At 39.2% G+C, this 26037-nt stretch overlaps 1 protein-coding gene across 5 annotated transcripts in view; it reads right to left on the bottom strand.

The window, feature by feature from the left end:
• Positions 1-26037, bottom strand: part of LOC148840123 (unconventional myosin-VI) — an 87571-nt gene that overhangs the window by 39767 nt on the left and 21767 nt on the right. For all 5 annotated transcript variants that reach the window (XM_088907696.1, XM_088907705.1, XM_088907714.1 and 2 more), the window contains exons 2-10: positions 22994-23133; positions 14334-14403; positions 11802-11875; positions 10299-10428; positions 8885-8990; positions 8146-8201; positions 7786-7883; positions 6476-6640; positions 4144-4224 (exon numbers count right to left, since the gene is read on the bottom strand). In XM_088907696.1, coding sequence (XP_088763822.1) covers positions 4144-4224; positions 6476-6640; positions 7786-7883; positions 8146-8201; positions 8885-8990; positions 10299-10428; positions 11802-11875; positions 14334-14403; positions 22994-23107 — 894 coding nt within the window. In that variant the 5' untranslated portion in view covers positions 23108-23133. The remainder of the gene's footprint in view (positions 1-4143; positions 4225-6475; positions 6641-7785; positions 7884-8145; positions 8202-8884; positions 8991-10298; positions 10429-11801; positions 11876-14333; positions 14404-22993; positions 23134-26037) is intronic.

The raw sequence follows: 26037 nt of genomic DNA, 5'->3' as shown, positions 1-26037 counted from the left end.
CAGGAAGGGTACCCACATGGGTGTCAGTGTTCTTTCTTTGGGTTTGTTTGGGGCTCCTTCCTGTTCTTGTTGTCTGGAATGGTGAGAGTGGAGTGAATTGAGGGGAGGACTGGTTTTATTCTCTTAAAAGTCAAGGACAAAACTTTCACTTTTTATGCTGTTATTTGGTTTCTCTACTCTCACATAGCTGCTGCCACATGCTTTATACTGTAGTTCATTCACTCCAGCCATTTATTTCTCTTTGACACCCATGAATAATGTTTCCATTGTGACCTGTAGCATATATGGACTAAACTCTCTTACCAACCTTCTTAGTCGTTTCAATTTGCCATGAAGGAAAAAAACGCAGATTTTGCCATGATGCAAGACTCTCATCTGATACAACAGAATGTCTATCAATCTCTTAATAAACACGGCTCATATGGGAGTCTTCTCCTCTATAGAGAGCAAAGTTTTAATTGTATTATGAATTCTCACGTTTCACTACTGGTGTCAGGAGGAGTCATAAACTACAGATACTGAAATGGTTTAAACTAACATTTCGGGTAAACAAAAGTTGTTTCAGCTGATTCTTCCACTGTTGTCTAACACTGGCAAGCAGTTTGGCTGTAACACTCAGGCAAGTTAGAGGGTTCCAGCTGTGAACACACCAAGCAGTGAGAGACTTTGTGCTGAATTAGTTGATCCTCCAACATACTGATGGGCTCACAGTCACATGGCAGGGCACCCTCTTATGATGGCATTAGGCTATGACCCCTTTTCATAGGAGTTTGCAGCAGGGATTCGCCAACATCTGCAGCTGTTGACCATCTCCAGGCACAAGCCACGGTTTCAGCTTGTCATCTGGAAACTCCCAACACTTTCCCAGCTCTGCACGGCCTCTCTCTCAGTGCAGGGTTAGTGTGCCGATCAGGCCTGATCAGCCTGAGCCTCCTCAAGTTCAACCTGTCTCTTTGCAGCTGCAACAGCAGCTCCCAGAATCACCTTTGGTGCATTTTGTTTTTAAAACAGATGCAGAGTGTTTTTTTTCCCCAACACAGGTGATACACCTGTTTAACAAAAAACATCCTTTTCCAGAAGCAAATTAAGTCCTCGAGAATGAGAATCATTAACACTGGTTTTCATATTCCCATGAAAATATATAATAGAGTTGTAAATATCACTTACAATTAGTACATTGAATCAACACTAGGAATCAGATCAGCCCAGTTTCTTCATAACAAAATATGCATAGCAAATACTGAAAATACCAAAAACAGATGTTTATACATAAAGATTCCAGATTCCCAATGGCATTACTATTTGAAAATCTCCCCCGTAAAATCTATTGGCTTAATGGGTCAAATTCATTAATTCCAATGACAGTCTGACAAGTGTGAGGAAATTCTGGATGCTAAGGACCCTCAAACAAAGAGTCTTTACTTCCGAGTTTCAAAATAAGTGTTTGGATTTCACCACCGACAAGCAAACAAACAATCTCATGGTTTAGACGGTATTATGGTTTGATGATTAATGCAGGTGAAAAGAACAAGGAAAAAGTTTTAAAAGGAAGCTGTTCCACTCTCATTATTCAAATTATTAGCAGAATCAACTGGCCCTTGTGCATTTATAAAACGTATGCATCACATATTTTTCTGTGATGAATGGATGGTAAGAACCTTTAAAATGTAGTACTCTTCAAAAATCTGCACATAAAGTACTTTCACAAACAGTATACCCTCCAATATCATATGCAGTCCACACTCAGAGCTTTGATATTGTTTTCTGTGGTTCTTTCGTCAATTCCACACCTTCCAAGAGCGCTAATCCCCCTGACATGCACTGCTGTTGTCTTCATAAGGCAGTTCAATAAGGTGAACAGGCATTAACTGAGCAACACAAAAACTAGCAGAACAAAGCACATGTCAGTTTTCTTTTGTATCACAAACAAATCTCAAAGGGCCCAATAACAGAAGGAAAAATGCAAAATCTAGTTCAAATACTGTTTAAATTTTGATTAGGGAATTTATATCAATTATGTTAATATTTTGTGTGTATAAATGCTTTATTTTTAAACCATTCCTTTACAGCATCTCAGGTTGACTGTAGACTTTATTTTTACAATGCAAAAGTAGGATCAGTTTTTCTTTAGGTTTTCAACACAAGGTCTCTAGTTTAGGTGCAGGTTTCCAAAGGGCATACTGACTGAACACTAAAAACAGGGCCCACGCTGTAAGTTTACTTTGTGCTTTCAACCTGCTAATACACTAAATTTAAAAAACACAAGGAAACTCTTACCCTAACACTGACCATCTATCTGAAATTCAGAAAACCAGTCAACCTAATTCCAGAGTCCCATGTGTGCACATATACTGTACATAAATATACTGAGCAGCAACAAAAACTCATAAATTCACAAAGGTATTCTCAGGCAAATGACAAAAAAACAGGTAAATTCCTGATTTATTAACACTTGTGATCCACAGGGTTGAGCAGTTGGGAGTCAGTCGTGAAAGTCACAGTGCCAGTCTGGACAGAACTAGAGGCAACCCTATATGTACACATGCGGGAGTCGCTCCAGGTTGCAGATGCTGTTTAGTGGGATTCGCTCCTATTCAGCTCACAGAACCTAGAAATGCATGTGCTCATTCACTACTCCCCAAGAACATCTTTCTCAGTTGATCTTGCAAACAACAGGACTCAAGTCAGTGAGTATGGTGTCCATGGCACAGTACGACGATTACAGCACCACACTCTCCGAGCACTGGGGAGCTGTACACAAAACTTTGATTCATCGCGAAAGACGACCTGGCTCCACTGCAGTCAAGTCCACCTAAGATGTTGTAAAAAAATTATGGCAGGAAGGCCTTGTTCGATTTGGAAGTGGGGCGTAACTTTATTGGGTTTTAACTAGGTTTGACGTTTAACATTTTAAGCCACCTCGTCACCTATGCACACTCTCCTTCGTCACTAACGAGGTAAGAGTGCTCACGCAAATAGAATCTCTTGAGTGTACTGCCATCAGTCATGAATGACTAATCAATCAAAACATTCATGAAATCTTTTAAATCTGTATAACTTATTCAAATGCATACATGCATAGTGGTACACCTGTAGTAAGTTTCTTTTGATGCTCAGTTTATTTATGTAGGCTAATAAACATTTGTGAAAAACATACAAGGGTACATTTTTGTAGCGCTCACCACCGGCCAGCAGAAAACTACGTATTAGAACAGGGGATCCCAATCCTAGTCGTGGGGACCGTACACACCATCCAGTTTTCATTCTGCCCAAGTTCTCAAATAAATAAGTGAACCCTCAGCATACCTGGTAATAGCTTCAACCTGAAGTTCCTCTACACGTGGAAGGGTGCCTTTCAACAATTGCATTTCTTAAGTAACTTCAACCCATCTTTGATGCCGATTTTTAAACCAGGCAGATCATTGGCTCAATTAAGGATTTAACGATGTAAAGCCAGCAGCCATATCACTCTGCAGCTCACAACTGGCAACCCACTGAAGCTCAGCAGGTGTGAGCCTGGTCAGTACCTGGATGGGAGACCTCCTGGGAAAAACTAAGGTTGCTGCTGGAAAAGGTGTTAGTGGGACCCTACGTTCCATGTGGGTCTTAATGCCCCAGTATAGTGATGGGGACACTATATTGAAACAGGCGCCATCCTTTGGATGAGACGTAAAACCGAGGTCCTGACTCTCTGTGGTCATTAAAAATCCCAGGGCACTTCTCGAAAAGAGTAGGGGTGTAACCCTGGCGTCCTGGCCAAATTTCCCATTGGCCCTTACCAATCATGGCCTCCAAATAATCCCCATTTATGAATAGGCTTCATTACTCTGCTCTCCTCCCCACTGAGAGCTGGTGTGTGGGGAGCATTCTGGTACACTATGGCTGCCGTCACATCATCCAGGTGGGGCTGCACACTGGTGGTGGTGGAGGGGAAGTCCCCATTACCTGTAAAGCACTTTGAGTGGAGTGTCCAGAAAAGCGCTATATAAGTATAAGCAATTATTATTACTATTATTATTAAAGACTATAGCTGCCCTGAATAGAAATGTGTGTAGGCCCCAGAACCAGGACTGGAACCACACTGAGTGCTTGTACAGACTCGTTTTTAAACGCCTTAGAAAGAACATAACCAATGTAGCATACCTCAGCACTCTTGCGATTTTGCAGAATCTGCTTGTCTGTTTCCTTATTAGCAAAGTAGCGGGTGCATCCACGGTTCAGATACTGAGAAAGGAGAAGGGAAGACAAGAACAGAAGCGGTTGTTTAAATTCTTGCATTCTTCTTCAAAGTAATGCTGTGAGTGAGACTGTGGGCTTAAAAACACAAGTACAACATCATGCACGCTTGCACACAAAATGTAGATGTAATTAACACAGCTGTTATTATCTTTAAAAAAAAAGAGACCCAATTTCATGGACAAAAGTATACTCTTGAGAGAATATCGATAGTACACGATTTGTGTAGTAGCACATTTAAGGTTATTTTGACATTCTACAAGACTTGACCAAACACCCAAAATCCAAAAGCTATAGATGGCAACTAAATACTGAAAAGAAAATAAAGAGGTCAGGAGGCATTCCTGTCTGATGTCAGATTTCAGCAATTACCAGTTCATGCCACTTTTTAATAAGGCTCTCAAAACTGTAACAGTTTTATAGGTAGATATTGGAAATAATAATGTATGTAAAGGAAATGTATCTTGCAGATAAATTAAAATATTCCCTTTTAGTTTCACTGAAACAGTTGTTAAGAGCTGATGAGTCAGCAACATTGAAGCTATTGTGTTTTAATCAAATAGCACAACAGTATACATTTACTGCTAAATGTGCGACTCCCCTGTCTTTACACTGGAGCACATGCATCACTTTTTTTCAGCTTCAGGACCATCAGCTCAGAACGGAGCAAGTAATTAAGGTGCTCTTCTCCCCTCCAGTTTTGTCCTTGCAATTTCTCCTCTGACTTGCAGTTGTAACAGTTGAAAGTTGTATATTATTATGTATAATTAAGTTATATTATAATGTTACTGATTTAATGTAGTTTGTAGTCACAGTACAGTAACCCGAAGCCAGCAAGAACGGGGTAATGGATGGGCTTATTACAAAGGTGGAAATGGTTATAAATCTCCAGCATGGATGATTCACAGGTAGTGTTCACTGAAGGAGAGTACACGTTTTACGAGGTGATCTAGACCTTGCAAAAAAGGGCATAATAATACAAGTGACTCATTTAGACACAGTGGTTACTTAAAATAATTCATACATTTATAGATAACTGCAATAACATTTTACACAGAAATGAAAACTAAAAAGAAAAAAATAAGAAATTAGCTCAAGATGTATTTGCAAGAAATAAATGTCCCAGATGTTACACTTGACTAGTCTTTTATTTTGAAAATGCAAAACGGGATACAAAAACAAAAGTATTTTTATAAGTTCCAAAATTCATTTTGATTCTTTATTCTAAACCTACAAAAGTTGCAAAGGAAAGGATCTCCATCAGCCCCCTTTTACTAAATTACTAATCCAAGATTGATCCATCACATTTCTTTAAGGATCCCAGGTAATGAAAAACACGCTAGACAGCCTGTTCAAGGCTCTTACTTTGTGCCTTTAAGAAGGCCTTTTACTTTCAGTCTTATTTTTCAGTATTCCGCCCTTTGTATCATTATGAAATACAGTACTGGTTCAATAAAATGCCATATCTGATTCCTCCCAAATCTATTTAGAACTATTCAAATGAGAATAGCCAAGGCAAACCAATTTACCTAAGACATAAACAGATATTCAAAACTATTCCCAACAAGGGATTTTTTCATGGTTGTCATGCTTTCTCAGGGACAAGGGAAAACCACTGTTTAATGAGTGTGTATGAGATGATTAGTTTAACATGACTCATTTTGACTGTTTACATAAGCTTGAATGGCAGTAATGTCGGAGAGGAGAGCTTTTAATACATTACCACACAGAATAAAAAGAACAGATTTCACAACTATATAAGTTGCTTATAAGGACAGCTAGTATTAACGTTCTATGCTTCAAATTTGTAGACAAATATTAAACACTGTATCCATATAAAAATGTATTTGTAAATAATAATGAATAAATCTGATCCACAATGGAATAATGTAAAATACATTACTGAAAAATGTAATAATATAACAATACATTGCTACATTTGTGATACTAATATAGGTTTGAAGAACGATTCCTAAAACTCCAAATAGGAAATTAAAGTCTGACCCCTTGTGGCTACATTAATATAACTACCTGTATTGCTCTGCTAAAGACATTCTTGCAGGCACGGGTATTGATTGAAATTACTTTCAAACTTTAACAGACTCATCAAAAAGAATAAGAAATTAAAGTTAATTATTGCATTTTGGTCCAAAAAATACGCCAGGAAAGTGAAGATGCTGACCCTCAGAAATGCCAGAAAGAGGACCTGCTCCAGAGATGGGACTGGTCTGTAACTCACCCGGAAGCTGTCTGGTGAGCTCAGGTGAAACTTCTGCCTGATGTCTTCAGAAGCTCCTGCGCACAGACGGTAAAAAATATGGTAGTTTCTCTCTTCTTTACTCTGCATACAGATCCGAGACTTCTCCAGCAGGTAATGAGACACAAAGCCTCCCACCACAGCGTTCTAGAGGAACGAAAACAGGGCAATCAATGCAATTTTTCTCTGCAGTGATGACTCCTGCCCTGAAATTACAAGACCTAAAAACTTACAGATCTGTGAATAAAAATATTAGGCGGTAATGCAACTGAGCAAAAAATAAAGTGGAAAAGAGACTCCTTTCTTACACTTAGAAGCTTATGCAGGCTTTCCAAATGAATGACGTAACACTAGAAGCCACAAAAGTAATGAAAGCATATTTCATTGTAATTCATTGCATACAAAACATCCACACGTGTCTAAAGCACAACTAGTGGTAGTAATTTGATGGCGTTTCTTTTTTAAGCAATGTATAAATTGCAAAGTGCAAATAGTCCTTAACAAAAGGATTTGTTACTTTGCATTCTATTTTCCACCACTTCAATGTGACCAGACATTTCATACTGTATATCCTACAGATTAGTATGCGATGGGAAATTTGAAATCCAGGATCACCATCAACACATTTAATATGAAGCTAAAGCTTTCAGAATTCCTGTTGTAGACACATGAACTTTGTAGAATGTGACAATCTGAGAATATAAAAGATTTAATAGTGGTCCATCTATACATTTATTAATATATTCATATAAATATAAATGCTATATGCTATTTCTATGCCTTTTGGGCTTCAAAACATATATGCACACAGTGCAAGGATTTATTTCGAAAAGTGAGGCAAGTCTTAAAAACAATTCAAGGTAGACAGTACCAGTTCAACGGAACCCATTTTTATTCACATTTTAAGACTATCAATCTACATTTCATAAACATATGAGTGTGGCAGTATAAAGAAGAATTAAAATATGGGATATTTACTGATATAGCCGCATGAATCTAGTGTGGCTTTAATGTGTATTTACAATGTGCAAAGGCAACATGTCTGCCAAAGGCGGACAAAGAAATATTAATATGTATTTAAGACAACGTACTGTAAGTAAAAGCTCTAGTTATACTATTCATCTGAAGTAGGCAAATTATTATTTATAATAATAAAAAACTAAGATACTAAAAAATATCAAGCTATTCAGGGGTTCATTTAGCACCCTTAAATCCAACTATAATTTCCTTCTGTAATGATGCACATACATATCATCCACACAATTTATACTCTATTTGCATACATACAGTACCTTTTCATTGAAATGGATTTCTACAAATTTCCCAAAACGGCTGCTATTATTATTGCGAACAGTTTTGGCATTTCCAAAGGCCTCCAGCAAAGGATTAGCTGCAATGGATACAAAATTACATTTCAACAAATATTTTATAAACAAATTAAAGAAAATAGATTGTCTTTGGCAAGACATTTATCAATCAGGTTTGCAAGCAGACAAGACTGGAGGACAAGGTAAGTCGCATGTTCAAAACGGCCCGACTTTTCCCCACAGAAAAGTCCATAAAATGTGGAAAACTCCAGGTTTCTCACTTCTCCGTGAAAACTTCCATTCATTTCTGTTTACTGATTTCACAAACACAGGCAAATGAAATACCTTCAACGATCCTCTCATCGATGTCTTGACCTGTTCCATAGGATTCTGTTAAATACCTGTGGAACAAAATTAATACTAATAAATAAATAGTAGTAATTCATATATAATTACCTAGTGGTATCGCATCAAACAAAAAGATATTTCAGGTGATAGTATAGCAGAATTTCCTTTGCAGCGTCTCAGATTAAATCAAAATGTAGCAGCGACACAACAAAATTTGATTTGAGTCAGAAGATCACATAATATTAATACAGGTATATACTTTTTCAAAATGCCCTACATTAAAAAAAGAAATCTTCATTACTCTTGTATTTTTTATCATATTGCCACTCAGTTCAGAAGAGCCACAGTGAAACTAAGGTGCACAAGGGAATTTATATCATAGTTGATGTTATCACCCAGGATCACACTCAAATGTAAATTTTTAATCAGAGTAAACAGGTGAATTAGATGCACGTGAATCACTATGACTTAACCTGGTAAAATGTTAATAAAAGTGATCTGTGTTAAGAGAATAACACTGGAGGACGAGCTAATTTTGATGGTTTCCTGGGAAAATCTCTCTTCCATAAATAGAGCAACAGATCACAGGGAACATCCAAATTGGGCTTTATATTTGTTGAACTTACACTTACAGGTGAAAATGCACAAATAAAGAGGTGCATTCCAATAAGGTGTTTGAGGAATATTAGCATAAAAGACATACAGTATAAAAGCAAAGTAGAACAATGAAAAATACCTGAGCACAAATTTTGTGTTTTCAGTCTTTCCAGCTCCAGATTCACCAGATACAATAATTGACTGGCTCATTTTCAGTACCTTCATGTCACGAAAAGCTTTGTCAGCTAAAAAGTTTCAGACAGACATCATAATTAAGTTTATATTGAACAACTTTCAGCCAATCAAACAGTTGAAATCTTCTTACAGCATCTATGAGACAACACAGACATTTTTCTCCATCCCAACAAAAATATTTGTAGTGAAATGTGCAAACATTCATTTTAATTTGGTAACTAAGTTAGTGAGAAACTCATTGAAAGGCCCAGTTTGAGTGAAATATTACCGCTGTCCTACTACATTTCAAAACAATATGTAGACATTGCGAAACATCTTTTTCAACACAACATGATCTGTTAAAGAGAAGAGGCATGGATTCACACTTTATCAAGTATGCTCAGCATGTTGATCACGCATGTGCTAGACTGCATCCTGGAAAGCAAGTCTGAGTAAATAAAGTGTATTTGTCAGATATCGGCAAATCCACACATCCTGCAATTCTCTGAGCAAGAGAAACGTTCTTGATGACCTTTCTATTCACAAACCACACAATTCAACGATACTGTGCAAATAATTCCATCTTTCGGATAAATGTAAGATAATTGCTACACACAGGCGAGCCACAGCTCAGTGCCTCCTGCTCCCACCTAACAGGCAATTACCTTGTCAGCCCAGTCCAGACACTCCGTCACTTATGGAAGTACTCCTCGCACTAACCAGCCTGCCAGTAAGACTTCAGGGGCTCTGCCTGAATCATTCTGACTCCCCGATCCCGATCTCAAGACGGAACCTGGTGGCCGCCCGGATCCCCGCCTGTCTCCCAGCTGCTACAAGTCCGCGGGCGGCGTCTTAGCGGACAACCTGACCTGCTCGTCCGCGTGACTTGCCTGCTCTGTCCTGCAAGGCTGCGCTGCGCACGTTCCCTGTCCTCATCTGCACAACTGCTCCGTGTTTTCCCTGTTCTGTTCTGCCCGGCTGCACCGTGCGCGCCCTGAACCGTCCACCTCTGTCTGCCTCCCCACCACCTTCCCAGCTCGCCTTCTCTGGGACCCGGTGAGTGGATTCCTCCACCAGTTAATACAGACACGGCAAACACCAGTTCAGCTCCACGTCGTGACAGAAATGAACTACACACACAAACGGAGGGCCCACCATGTTCATTCACATGGGTTAAACATTATAACTGCTCTCCTTATGAAGCGTGACAGCTGAAAACTCAGCATTTCTTTAGCAGCAAATAACAGATTAGTGTTGTTACTGTGCTTCACACTTCTGGGAGGCTGAAGTAGAAATGAGCCCCCTTGAGCTGAGAGGAAATGGTGTACTCCACACTGCAGAGGCAGACCATGCTGGATTTACAAGGAGCCACAACATACCAACTGCATACACATGAGGGGGCAGAGTGCCGAGAGATTTCCCCTGGTAGATCTTAATGGTGTCCGATGAGTAGAGCTTGGGGATGTCAAAGTAGGGGTTAACTGCAATCAGGATATTGGCAACATAGGTCTGAAAAGAAAGCATAAGTTTCAGTCCACACAGCAAAAACAGGCGAGTGGTAAGCTGTCTGGCATTTTCAATGGCAGAAACAACACCTGAGGCGATGTGATCTGTGTTCCAAACGAGTAAACTAAAGACTTAAGAATAATATTTAAAAGATATTCAAAACTGTGTAAACCATACCAAAAACACTGGAGCAAACCATGTTTGTCTTTTATTTGATAAATGGTAAGATTTTAAAGAATTTAAAAATGGAAATTTTAAGGATTTGAAAGCATTGTAGACCACGGACAATGCCTTTGCAAACAGTGGACACTAGGTGTCGCTTGAAGGGAAACAATGCAGTACAAAGCACAGAGGTATGTGCTTCCCATTCCACAGCTGCCATTTCTTACACAGTGCAGATGGTAAGGGATAGCTATGTCAATTCAATGGACCTAATTAAGTTTGCTGGGCAATATGATAGCAGTGTTAGGTGACTAGCAGAGTCATTTGAGATGGGGAACTACTACAGCACAGAGGCTTTCGGCTCATTTTAAATAATGATGACAAGTGAAGAACCTGTGGTGACAGCAGGGCCATTAGATAACTCACGGAAGAGTTAACTAACTAACTCACAGTTCAGCCAAACAGCATCAGCACTGTTATAAATCGACACACGGGACATAAAAGCTTACACCCTGGAAAACTCCAAGACGTTTTACTTTAGAGCAGAGGCTCACAATCCAGGTCCAGTGGGGCCACACACCTGCTGCTGTCTGTCCCAGTCAAGCTCTCAGTTATGAAACCGAACATTGAACTGACTTAATAATAGGACTATGTGGAACAGTATTTTCAGTTCTTGAACATGCTGGAGGTTGTCTTTTAACTATTGCTTTTCATAAGTAAACATAAATCTCCAGCTTTTTAGAAGGAAAAAAAGACTTTTCTAATACTGCAACTAAGCAACATTTTATTTCAACTAAGACATCAATAATAATTAATTTCATATGGAGTGAAAACCAGCAGGTGTGTGGACATCCAGTTAAGGATAAGTTTACTTTCATCTAAACAATAACATCAAACTCATTGATCATGACTTTCCTCCTACAGCAGACATTTATGCTGAACTATTGAATTAAACCTCAAAGCTATCAAACCTTGTAAGTAGAGCCTCACAATTGTTTGACTTTGAAAAAGTATACACTTTAAGACTGAATGGCACTCTACAAGTTAATAAAAACAATACTTCATCTTCTGCAATTGTAAAGTATCATTAATTTATATCCTATATATATATATTATAATTCACCTCATAAATTATTGTATAGCATTCAGTAAGTATCTATATATCAAGTCCAATATAAAGAGTAGTAAAAACAATATTTCAGCTCTATACTCACATATATTTTATCTTTACTATATCGCACACGTATATTGTTGAGAAGCGTAGCTTCATTCAAGTACATAAGTGAACCTGAAAGACAAAATCCAGAAGCAAAATCTTAATAAATGTAATCAATTAGTCAGCATGGCAGCTTCTAAACCTCATAAATCTACACTGAGCATTAAAAGAAACATCTCTTTTGATGCATGTAATCCACATTTCTATAAAAATCAAGTATGTTTTGGGTATCGATGAATCGTTTTCAGCGTCACTTTGACCGATGTCATTCTTGACTTGGCATCACACACCCCAGGTGACTGTTGCATAAGCGCAAAGTCACCTCATCACTGAGAGAGCCTGTCGGTCACAGGTGACAAGGCAATTTAATCTCTTTCTGTCAAGCCACTGTCAGCCTGTCAAGCCCGCTGAAAACAATCAATAAATAATCATATAAATAAGAACAAATGGGTTCTGCTGATCAAGAGAGCTCGGCCTAGGTGTTGTTAGTGAGTTGGAGCAACACCTCATGTGGAATCACCAGCCACAGCCAGATTAATGGTTCTGAGGACCCATCCAGTACCAAAGGAGCTGCCCTGTGGTGCTGTTACCACCATCCCACCCAAATTAAAATTCATTTCAGACTGGGATTAATAACACTTGATGATTTGTTGCTACATATTGTAGTCAGAACCAAATCGCACTTTAACTTGTTTTGCAAACCCGACTGATGCAGGAAAGCACAGGACAAATGCTCTGCTAACTACATACTGAGGTTTTCCTTCAAGATCAGATGCTTTTGACATCTTCTCCTTAGGAGACTCAGTTTACTTGTCAGGTCGTTGTCAATGAAGTTTAAGTAGGCAAGTCCGTTCTGTCTTGTGCAATCGCTGAACAATCAAAGCTTTTAATTCGCATGTTGAAAAACGACCGATACTTCCGCACTCCATAAAGTGAGGTAAAGATGTAGGAAGATGTCTGTGTCTGGAATAGCCAACTCCAGCTGGCGAACATTCAACAGCTTCCAGTTGTTGAAAGAGGTTTATTGTGAATTTGCGTTTGTTATTTGATAAGCATTGGCTGTTCAAATATATACGGAAAAGCAGTCTCAAGGTGTGTGTTGTCCAGGAGGCTGAAGTCTCTAGCTACATTCCTGTGTAATTCAAGATTTTGACGCATATTCATACTATTAACAATGACAAACATCAGCCAAGTTTGATCATCACTTTGCGATGCATGCTTTATGCTGAATGAAATCTGAAGAATGAGATTCCATGGTTCAAGCATGAATGCAGTTTCAAGGATGTCCACTATGGCTAACAGGAAATTAGTTTCTGTTCATGTCCCAACATTCAGTGATGTCATTCCAGACTTTATTAAGAGATTCTCACTTGTTTCCAGTAAGCTGTAACTGACATTTACTTGTAGTACAGTTCTGAGGATTTCTCATGTTTGGATTAATGAGAGTTAAAAAGAGACTTTCACAACAAAACTCTTTTAATATGTCTTCAGCGTATCTGCAAGGACTTTCTAGCAATGTGTTAAATCAAAAACATTCGGTTAAAGATAGCATAGGCATCAACAAGATTAAAAAAATGTGCAGTAAAGATACAAAGTAATCTGTCAAAGAAATGATGTTTTATATGTGCCTCAAATCCAGAATATCTTCCAGGTGGCTGCCTTGTCATAGGTTTGTCCATGGCTTTCTTAATTTTTGTTCTGAAATATTAATATCTACAGTATCTCTTTTAAAGTATCAAGCTCTCTTTCCTCAAGACGTTTACTGCTGTGGCCGGACATTGGCTTTTCTTGGCACAACAGAAACAGCTCAGTGCGTTACAGCTTTTGTCACCAGAATGAACAGTGACAATGATGACAGGTGGAACATACTGCAGGGCTCACAGACCAGTGAACAGGCACATGCTTATACAGTCTCTACATGAGGAATGTCACAGAATCCCACAAGACCACATCTACAACCTGGTGCAACGCGAGCATCATACATACATAACCTTCCACACTGTTCACACATATTTCTAGCCTGTACCTTTCACAGTAGACCCCTGTCGATCAACATGAGTTCAAATTAAATGTCATGGACATTAAAATGTCAGTGCCCCGGCTACAGATGTTCCAGGTAAATTCGTGAATTTGTTGCAGGTTTAAATTAAATTTCTTTTCATGCTCAGTATATGTTATGATCTTTTATGTGCCTAAAAATAATCAGATGTACAACAAATTAAAGCATGAAAGTAAAAAAGGAAATGACACAAAATGACAGAAAAAAAGGCAAAGGCCTTCACAAGTAGTGTATTGTATTCATGAGTTACAAATCGCAATATCATTTTATACATAATAATATATAATACCACAGATTAAACATTAATAATACAATAGAACAAACATTTTGATTAATTTATTCATCAGTCCTGCTACAAAGGTTTTTAAAACCTTATAGACCTCATTACTAATAAATCTTCCCAATAAATGCGTTTGGTTCAAGCCTGCCTCCACGCTGTGCAGGATGTTATCAGCTCAAAAACACACTTACAGTTGTCTTCAACATGTTTGTTGACATCATCTTCTGCTGGAAATACTTGGTTAATGGGAGCCAGAAAAGTCTACAAAATAGAATACAAAACAAAAAGATGTCATGAACCTCTATTACTTCAACATTCTCATGTAAAACAATTTTATCATTCTTTGACAGCATTCCAGCGTCTTAGACTTAGGTCTGTTTCACCACATGATGAAACCTATTCCTCTTAACAATATGCACGTTTCCTGGACAGTCTTTATTTTAAATTACGAGCTTTCAAGACTTTCATTTTTCCTTAAACTTGTTTTGTTGCACCTTCTGTATGGCATTAGCAACGTGAAACTTAAAAATCTCATCCATGAGATGCTTGGGTCTGAGTGGAGCCTACATTTTCATTACAAACAAGAAAAGGCCATTTAGCCCATCTAGCAGATAGTACAGTAGCTAATCTCATTCAGCCAGTTCCTGAAAGACGTCAGGATATCAGCTTTAACAACATGGCTGGACAGCTTGCTCCAATATCTCACAATTACCATATCCAGATGCACAACGCATGTAAGGTACAGTACACACTCCTCTAGAGTAGAGGTGGTCCATAACAAGTCATTCATTTTTGCATGTCATAATGTCTTCATCTGTGGAAAAGAATGCTCTGCCAAGGAGCGAAATAAAGAGGACAAATGTAGAGATCAGTTGTCCAGTCATTCTGCTATGAGCTTGAGGAACCACTGCAGGAAGATGATAATGTTCTCCCCCTTGGCAAACAGTTTCAGAGCCATTCTGGAGGTCATCTGCTCAACTGTGCTATTTGGGACTCGTGCACAGGACAGTGCACTGTCAACAGGCCCTCAGATTACAGGCAGCCGCAGTTTGTGGTGCAACAGCGAGCCTTCCAGAGCCGGCTGCAGTTATTTCTACAGCTGTGTTCACTTTCGCAGTATCACACAGCCAGTCCAAACAGTGTGTGCTGCGTTTTAGACATTCACTGGAAAGGGTCATTCGGGAAATTAGGCCATTTTGCTAGAATTGGGACTACAGCTGACTGGTTACTTAGTGAGACACACAGCCATGCAGCTGCATTTAAAGGCCTTGAGATTATTCCAATGACTCTGATTATTTGTAGCATCATACGTATTTTGAGAAGACCGAGGACATTGTTAGTGAAATAATAAAACTCCTATAAAGAGGATAGCAACCTACCAAATGTTTAATAGCCAGAATTTTAAATGACTACATCAAGCAAACACTGTGATTTGAATACTATCCTCAGAGCATGTCAGCTTTTATCGTCATTATATCCTAGTTGTATTTCATTTGGAAATTCTGATTTGAATTTCATTTTCTTATTATTTCTGAAAAGTGCATAAACAGTACATACACATTTGAATAGATACACAGATACATACTGGCACAGAAATAATAAGAACTATACTAATTGATTTAAAAACAACATGTAGCAAAAACAGGTATTCAGATTGACTGACTGAAGCGGTGCCAAAACAAACTTTGCACTTTGCAGCAACCATGGAAAACATCTCACCAAAGATTAAATTAACGACATCTTGTATGATCCTCATCACCCAATCTTAACAGCACAGATTAATTATTTTAACTCCTTAAAGTTTTATAGTAATTTGTGAAATGTTCCAATTAATTCTACACTATTCTGTTTCTTATTTCTTAATACAAATACAAAACAACTGAGAAATCTGCAAAATAACTTTTGATGGCAGATTATTTACATCAACCATAACGATAACAATAATTAGCTACAGCATTGGTGCCAGAAGCAAAAAAAGGATTAAAGAGCAGAACCAAGTTCTTGCAGCCCCTTTCAGAAATAAGAGAGAAGCTTCTTTGAGTCCTAAGTGAAGCAGGATGAAGTGCTTGGAAATTTCTCTTCAGCAATGCACCGAAATGCAGACCCATTTCTTACAGTACATTAGCAAAAGGCAGAAATGAGAAAAATAATGTATCAATTACAGATCGCATTACAAACAATCACAGATCAAAACACTCAAATGCAAATTTATGAAAGAGTGCAATGTAAAGTTCCCTCTATTTTTTCCCCTTTTGTTTAACTAAGTCACAAATGTTATAAATGAAAATGTGCTTATATGGTATATATGGTAATTCTGCGACAACAACGGTTTTAAATGTGCGTGAAATACAATGGGAACATGTTACAGATATCTGGCGGTGCAAAATGGCTACAATCAGATTTTTTTTGCTTTTTATCCCCTCTAATAAAAACATGAGGTTGACCTCTTAAGACCCATGAAAAGAATCCAGTCACACGCTTCTGATTTGTGCTCACGTATCAAAGAATGAATTTCCTTTCTAAGCAAACGTCTGACACTTAGCCTCAGTGAACTGCTAGGCTCTACATCAAGGAAGGTTTACTGGGGTGGTGGATGGAATGAAAAGGGAAATAAGACTCCACAACACTAAACCATAGTTTCAGTATGTTTTGATACTTGCTCCTGGGCAGGTAGACACAAAGTTGAATGCAGAATCCTTTGTGGATGAAGGCTTTTTTTTAGGTTGTACACCACCAGCTCACTCTATTTACTTATTATGCCATTAAAACGTTAGGTGTGACACTGGTAGGTCTTCTAAGACCAAAACTGAGTACGATAGTGCTTTTTTTAAGGAAAATACTTTGCCATAAAATAACCAGGACAAATGGGTCCTCAATTTACAACCTGAAATTAGCCGAAGTCCTCGTTTCAATTTCCAATTTTAAAACTGTTTTTTTGAGGAATCAGAAGAGAATGAGACCAGAAGCTTATGTACTTGAATAATTCTAAGGAGCACAAGTCCAGCTGTCAAATGCTGACCACATACTGATAAAGCTGAACTTTACAGATGTCTCTTTTAAACTTTTACCAGTAAGCATTTACTGTATGTTTTGTTTCTCCCTCTGGTTATCAAGCGAATAGTGCTCACAAGAGAATTACAGCACCTGAGACACAGCACTCAGTCAACTGCTCTTGAGCTTAGTGAGCCCCACTCACAGGTGCCTAATGACTCCTGCCACCAGTGTCAGCACTACTGGGCTTTACCCACAAACAAAATGGTTGCTCCAGGTGTTGCACCTAGTCTGGCTTGAAATTAATTGGATTTTAAAGATAATTCAGCCCAGCTCTTTTGGAGAATGAAGGTTCTAAAACATATTGCTACAGGAAAACTCAGCAGGCAGTCTCTTAAATTGAGAGCGGTAATTTGGGTTTCATGTCCCTCATCTGGTAATAAATCACCCCATAATATTTAGTTTTGCCATTTTCACTTACATTAAACAATAATTCGTGGGAGAGCAGAAGGACTATAAAATTTGTGATTTATTACAGATACAGTATACACCCCAGCTTAACTGAGTGTCCTACATTAACAGGCTAAAAGAGCTGAATCTTCTTGTACAAAGAGAAGCCGATTCAATATTCTTAAATACACAGTTGACACAGTTAACCTAGAGGACAGCAAAACACGCTTAGGAATGTGAGGGGTTTTAATTTACTGAAACAATTAGATACTGAAAAAAATAACAATTGGTTCACGAAATACAACATTTCTTCTGTTGCAAAGAAAATCTTGAGCAGAATTCTGTTCCTTACTGACTCATTGTCTTGGCCTGGTGTCTTGAATAAAGTTAAAGTCCTGACTCGGAGTGCTTGCTGTCAGACTGCAAGGCCAGATGGAGAATTTAGTTGTGTGCAACCTTTTAAACCAGGAAATCACTGTTGCTGACTGTTAATGATGTAATCAGGTGTAGCTCCGATATCCACCCAGCTGATTCCCCATTGGTTGGTCACCACTGTGATTAACAGTGACTTCTGGCCCATTGTCTTGGACAGAAGAATCTCCTCATGTGAGCCCCTGACTCTTGAGTCATTCGTCATTTAGGGAGTTGAGAAACACGTGGCTTCACGATGTCCCTATCTGTGTTATAGACTTGAGATATGCTGCTATCCAGCCCTGTTGTTGAAGCTAGAATCCTGGTTTATTTCAAGAAATGGTTGGAGGGACCCCTGGATCAGTTAGACACTAACTAAAAACCTGGATATATGGGCTGAACCCCGTATTCCCGTTTGAACCTTTCCTACAGTATATTCATTCTAGCACTGGTGACAAAACTTTGGTGTTGCATAAGCCCAACCAGCACACTGCAAACTGGTGTTTTCTTCTGTTCCACACTGTCTGTGATGAGAGCTCCAGGGAAAATTGACAGGCTGCTCTACCAATGGAACCAACTTGGAGCTAAGTAGTTACAAACTGACGTAAAAACGGGATCACAGTTCCAATGGCACATTCAAAATCTTACTTAGTTGTGTTTTAATACCCACAAAGGATACTGTAATGCTACTAGGGGCAGGCTCCGTGAAGGGTGGTATGACCCCCTATAGTATGGCACCACTTCACATCTTCACCCTTACCAAGACAGCAGACAGGAACTGCTGGCGACAAAAATGGCAGCTGCCCACAGTCACTGGAGCAGGGAAAGCCGGCAACCCTGCTCCAGGTTTTATAAGCCAACTACCGAACCATTAATAGAAGAGAGTGTATCAATGTGGCGAGGAGAGAGAGAGAGGCAAGTGAAGAGAGGACGAGAAAGGGCGAGGGGAGACACTCGGTATGTGTGAGCAGACTGTGTTTGAGAACTGTGTGGGAAAAGTCTCCGTGTGAAGACCTGGTGTGGGTAACCATCACTGACATTAGAAGATTTCCAGTACAGATTTGTTTGTGTGGAAGCCGATAAGCAGCTTACCCGCCCAGCTTAGTAATTATAATAGTAACAGAGTATAAAAGTTTAGCCAGACGATCAATGACAAGCTAGACTTCCTTTTAGTCTGAAGTAGTTCGGGGGGGTAGCTGCGTCAGCATGTGTAGGCTGCAAAGAAACAAGTAATAGGTTTATTCCATGCTGAAAAGAGAAGAAAGAAAACACAATGTTTCGGCCATGGAGCCTTTAGGCTCACACCTGAAGAAGGCTCCACGGCTGAAACGTTGTGTTTTCTTTGTTCTCTTTTCTGCATGGAATGAACCTATTACTTGTTAATTTTAGTTTGCCGTTTTGCTTATGGTGGTGGTGTGTCACACTTGGGTGTGTAAAGCGCATGTCTTGAGCCTTATGGCTTGTGTTGGGGTATGTCTGTTAGCCAGAGACCCGTCTAGATCAACTGCCCTGCTGTGATCTGACATGGACGGCATCATAATATGAAGACTTAACTATCTGGTGAGATGGTCACAAGTGCACCTGGTGGCTTTGGCTCATGTACAGTACCTGCTGATCAAATGCAATGTCATGCTGATATTAATGTCTTGCATCCCAAACAGACTGGAATGATCATTTTATTTTCTGCATCATCCACATCGATAATCTGAAAACACTTTGGATGTACAGTATTAACTTTATTACAGTCGATAATTGTAACTAGAGAGCTTAACACCCTAAATACTTTGAAAAACCTGATTTTGACTAATAGAAATACATTTTACTAAAACCTTTTTTCCCAGATTTAGTGATTAAATGGAATTAAACACGGGAAACGTCAATGCCTAAACTATTGTAGATCAAAGAAAACTTGCAAAAACCCATTATATTTGCTTGATTTAATGGATCATCTAGGTTAAGAAATACAAAGACCAAACTTTTTCAAGTTCAATGCAGCTAGCAATTAACAGGGTATACTTAGTTTTGTAATCGATTCATCCTAAAAAGTAACCTGACGCTACATTCAGCTGTGACATTACCAGGTCTTAACCACTAATGATCACAAAATGAGACCTACAGGAAATGTATATGTAGGGTCTTGTTTGTGATACATCAAAATTAACATTAAACTAAGAGAAAATCCAATATGTTTTGTGCAGGGTGAGGTCAAAGTTCACAATAACAACATTTTATTGTAAAATAATGTCAAACTGATGACCTGTTGTTCATTATCAAGAAGTCCCTTCGGCTTAATGTTGACTCTGTTACCATTTCTACCAATGGCCAACGTACATTGAAAGCAGAAGTAAAATCAAAAGAAGCCTTTTGAACAGATATCATACAGAATTACCCTAAAGCGTTTTCAAACTGGGCTGCATCTCACTATGCTGACAATACTACATCACTGCTGTATTTTTCAGTCCCACTGGAGAAATACAAAAAATAGCAAATTCCATCTTGTGATTAACAACTGCTTTTTATTTTTTGAGCTGCAATGCCTGCAGTAAATGTAGTAAAAGGGTCTTCTTGCCAAATGTGGAATATTAGATCAAACGTAATGCATTTCTACAGCATATAATAATAATAATAATTATAATAAAAATGTATTGTATTTGCATATAACTTTTCATTTCAGCGGATCTCCAGGCACTTTACTTTTTTACTCACTTCCCCCACTAAAGGAAGACATGTAGTTAATAATAATAATAATAATAATAATAATAATAATAATTTATTGTATTTGCATATAACTTTTCATTTCAGTGGATCTCCAGGCACATTACTGGCCACTGTACAGCAGGTCAGATGAAGAACTGAGACATTTCTTCATCACTTTAATTATGGGCGTTGTTTTAGAAAAGCCAGTACAAACCAAGACAGGAATAAAGTCAGGACAATGGTGTCAACACACCTACTCTTTTTAAGAGGACCAAAGTATCTTTAATGGCTGAGTAGAGGGGGACCCATGTTTAAAAATCTCAGCACCTCCTTCCACCTACTGGTTCACATGGAAAAACAACTGTAAAAACCAGTGCTAAATCAGAAATGTTGCTTGGAGGCCACTGGAGAGTGTGTTTACCCAGTATGATGGTGCCGCAGGAACCTCTGTAGAAATCTGACTATATGACCTGCTCTGGGGTCATGACCTCTGGTCTGGCTTGAGTACGGTTGAAACAGACACCTGCTGTTGTACTGTATGTGACACCTCACCAATAACATTGGCCATTCCTGATGAGCCATAAATGGGAGCATTTCCTTTGATTCCAATATGATTGGCAATGGTCATTCATGAACACCTATTCATATAATAACATAGGGTTACCATGGCTGTACTCAGACCTTAAAACCCTTTGTGACACAGCTGGAATTCAGGACACTGTAGGGGATACACCTTGTGTGTCGGCTCCCAGCATTCTGAGGGAAAGAGTTTCCCTCACAAAAATAAAACTGATTTCAATCCTTCACTGAACTGTGAAGAAAATCTCCTGTAAAAAATCTCCTTACATCCCTACATTAGTGATGGATGAACCCTGAATTCTCTAGAAACCTCACCATGTTCCTGCTACCACTGCTGAAGGAGAGCACTTACTCTCTCTTTGAGCAGTGATATTGCTGCATTATGATTAAAAATTACTATACAGGAATGTCAAAGAAAAATGTTCATTACCACTATTTTATCAAGTATCGACATGAATTTGAATGGAATTTTTTCAACTACATCTAATTGTAATTTAATCAGTTTCGTAGCACGAACAACAGTTTCTTCAATATGTCATCGTGCCACACAAGCATGGTTTTTGGAAGGAAAAGGTCATTTGCAGAATAAAGGCAGCGTTGTACACACAAATAATTAAATACTTGTGACACACTGTGAAATGTTTAAAGAGATTGGAATTGTATTACAGCTAAAAATATGGTTTTCTGGTGCTCGAATAATACCAGACATTTTTGTATGCCAATTTTAAAATCAATTGAAGTTTTATACAATGTTTAATTCATAATGTTTTATAATGTACAAGTTTATGCTGTAATGTAATAATATAGTTAACCAACATTCAAGTATGAACGTATCCTACTTTCTTTGCCAGGATTGGAGTATTCCACTGTATATAAAAAACTATACGGTAGTAAGTCAAAACCCTGCTCTTTCTGTTCCAACACACGCTTTTTCTTTTTCATTGGAAGCAATATTTCAAAAAACACCTTCAATTTAGAAACAAAAAAAAATTTAAACACTATTTTTGTTTGTCTCAGGGACAGTATCGTGCCCTTGCTTTCCTCCAAATGCCTATCTGAAATGCTATTGCACAGATCAGGCAAGATTGCTGCAGTTTACTGGCACAAACAATCCGTGAATGAACAGAACTCTTATTGTGCTTTTGAACAGTATTGCTCTGAAGCTGCCAACAAAAATAATGTCCAACACTGAGCAGATCTAATGAGCATATCGTACACACAACACAGTAAGACTGTTCTTCCTTTTTGGACATGAAAGATAGTGAAGATTTTTATTTTATTACCTGATGTCAATGGTGTCGACGAAAAGAAAGCTAAACTGTTAGAAGCACAGACTGTGCCATCAAGTTACCAAGAGTTATTACTGTAGCGAAAAAGACAGGATGAAACAAGACAAAAGACCAAAGCTAACCTAATGTAAGCTAACAGTCATATTCAGCACTTATCTCTGGCTTACAAAAAAACCATACACAATTTATGGTCTAGCCACAGAGGGTGTTAAGAAAGCTCCAATTCAAAGATATTCCACAGTGAGTAAAATACACCACTTTAGCATAAAAAGGCAACATTTTACACAAAACTCTGGGCTACAATGCTTGCTTATGTTCGTTGGTGATACCTCCATAGGAAAGTGTTTTATAAATAAGGGAGTCCTTTGTCTTGATAAGAGGTTTTGCTGATGGTTAGACAGGTTTACCAGGACTGGTATCCAGCACCCACTCACCTTGCCCTTATTCAAGGGCTCAATTGTCAAGGTGTCAGCTCCAATGTCTACAATAGTGCCCAGCTGGAACCCATCTGTTGGGTGGGGCGCCCACACTGGTTTCCCATCCTCCATTGCACACAGCTGCTAAACAGCGGTCTCTAGGGAAACCAAAATAAAGAGCGGTTAGGAGCTTGGACACATCAACAGCAGAAAAGTCCGCCTTTAACATGAAAAGGGCCAGAATGATCAAGCATAAGAAGCTAGTACATACAAAATGTAAAAGACGGTGACTGGCAATGACTTTACTAGATTATGATCATCATAAAAATAAAAAAAGAGAAAAATAATCATTAAAAGATAAAAATAGACTTAATCACTGCTATATAACGGTTAGCATATCACCTTGGAAGCTACAATGCCAAGCGCAAAAAGGTTTTAGTCAGCATTGATGATGTACCACACTTTTGTGGGAATACTATACTATATATATGAGTAATTGATTATTTAGGCATTAGTGATAAGCACAAACTACTGTAAAAGATGTTCACTGAAATTATTAAGGTAAAGCATGTATGTGGGTTGAGACCTTGGTAATGAACGGATAGACAAGAGTAAGAGGTGTTGTGACTAGTACATTACCACAGAAATCTGCATTTTTATTAATTTTTACTTAATGTTAGTTAACCAGACTAGCTCAAAATAGTAGGATTAGAAAAGTGTAGAAGACCTTACAACAACACTAAGACAAGAGTTTTCATTAACCTCATTTTCCTCCTGTAGACAACGCAATACAATCCTCTAGTCATCCAGCTGTTTCATGAAGAAAATAGGATAATGGCTTCAACAAAATGGCTGGGTAGCTTGTTCCATACTCCCACAAGTCTTAGGGTAGAGAAGTGCCTACTCCTCTCCATTTTATATGCGCTTCCACATTGTGTTCTCTGATTTGTGTGTCACTGTTCATTCTGAAGGAAGACAACTGGTCAGTTGACTTTCATTAACCAGTAAACAGGCTGGTCAATACCTGCTGTCTGGAGAAGTCTGAAGCGTGAGTTTCAGATCGGAGTGTGTGTTTGTTCTGAAGCCGGTAAGCAGCTTAGCTGCCCTGCTGTATTTACTGTATACAGAGGGACACAGGAAGACGTAGTTAAATGCTCAAAGAGAAGTCTAGGTTTTATTCTGTTTTGAGTATTGTTTTCCTAAAGGAGAACTATCTCGATATTTTAAAGGCTGTGATTATGTCCATTTTCCTAAAACCTTCCTATTCAAAGCACCTATAGCACTGCGTGCCCTGTGTACAACACAGTGTTTTATAGAAAGGAGAGGACACTATTCATCTGCCACTGAACAATACACAGCAACCAATACGCACCAGCACTGCATAGTTAATTGGCCAGAGAAGGGAGAAATTACTTCACCAGTTAAGTCAAAGGTGAACTTTACAAATTTTGTAAGCCTAAGGTTAACCAGCATACCAGGGTGAATCGTTACTGTTCTGCACAGTGCCATGGAATCTTTAATTCATGACCTTGGTTTATCAAATCTGAAGGATGGCACTGAAGTGGTGTCCCTCAATTACAAAGAATGCCAAGACTGTTATTCACTGTAAGACCAGACTAAAAATTGTGCATTCAATGTTTTCCAGAATGTGCTATAAAGACAGGAACTGACCTATTCCAAAGGGCTAGCCAATCATACACCAGCAGTATTTTGCTGCAGTAGCTCCAGTTCTTCGTCCACCTGTTTCAAAATGCCTGAGTGGCTTTGCCTAAAGCAACACAGATTGAAGAGTTAAGATCAAGAGAGGGAATAAAGAACATTTCTTCTCTTCCCACTTCAGCACCCTCAAGAACATTGCACTGGTTTGTACTTGGTAGTCCTGCATCCCTTAACAAACCCAGTTCTTCTTCACTTCCAAACTGGTCAGAGCTCTGACGGCGAAATACTGTAGATTTACAATTTGAAAAGAGGAAGCACTTTTCAAACAAAGGATTGTGGGTATCTGAAAAAAGTTACCAAGCCTAGCTGTTGAAGCCAGTACCCCAGGTTTCTTCATGGAAACCCAGGACGAGCTATCCTTGCATCAATTAGCTGTGAGCAACCAAACACGCTTGATTAGCCAAATGGCCTCCTCTCACGTGTAACCTTATTATGACTGGTGTGTGATCTGAGCCAGTGTGTGACCTGAAGGTCCAGCAGCAGGGCAACAGAGCTGTGAGCTACAGCTGTGAGCTGTCCTATTTAAATGGCTTCTCTAAACTGTAGAGAGACTGCATAGGTCCTCTTGCAGGGCACAGAGACTAAATAAAACCTTCTCAGAAATGCATTTTGGAAGAAAGCAGCCTGTTGGACAGTGGAGTGGAGGTCAGCTGCACGTGCTCACCAGGGCTCTCAGAAGAAGAAAGGCAACAGGGGCTGAGGGGGTCGCCGGGGGAGTGCAGCAGAGAAGCAGAGGAAGCCGAGGAGTTGTAAGGATGGAGGTGGAGCGGTGTCCAGGCCTTCCCCAGGGCGCTGGGAGACAGCCCAGTGACAGGCCCCTTGTGTTCCAGCAGAGGCCGATGAAGCGGCAGGGCTGGACAGCACGGGCACTGTTAGCTGCAGGAGACAGGGTTGTGTGATGAGTTTTTGTGCTCGTGGAAGGAAAACGGTGAAAGGGAAGACCGGCAGGTCGAGAAGTCCGTGCATCCTTGCCCAGAAGGATCCCAAAGGGGCTTTGAATGGCAAGCCACAGAGAAGGGGATACACATACGTCACAGGAAATGTGGAGCGCGATCCTTAGTGGTCTGTCAGGCTGTAGAGGATCTTCTGGTTTCGAATCCTCAAAGGACTGCATGTCTCACAAAGGGTGGTAAGAGTTTGGAACAAGCCACCCAGCCATACTGTTGAAGACAAGACACCACCCTGGCTTCTTTCAAGAAACTGCTGGTTGAGATCCTTGGATCAATTTATGGTTAACTATCAAGAGGACTACATGGGGCCAAGTGGCCTCCTCTCGTTTGAAGAGAGGACAGAAGATGTCACTGCTCTTCTGGAGAATGTGGTTCAGACAAGAACCTTCACCC

This window comes from Atractosteus spatula, chromosome 2 (assembly GCF_055471065.1).
Source record: "Atractosteus spatula isolate fAtrSpa1 chromosome 2, fAtrSpa1.hap1, whole genome shotgun sequence".
In the NCBI taxonomy this organism is placed as follows: Eukaryota; Metazoa; Chordata; class Actinopteri; order Semionotiformes; family Lepisosteidae; genus Atractosteus; species Atractosteus spatula.
The sequence above is the reverse complement of the archived record's forward strand: the minus strand, read 5'-3'. Positions and strand labels throughout refer to the sequence as shown.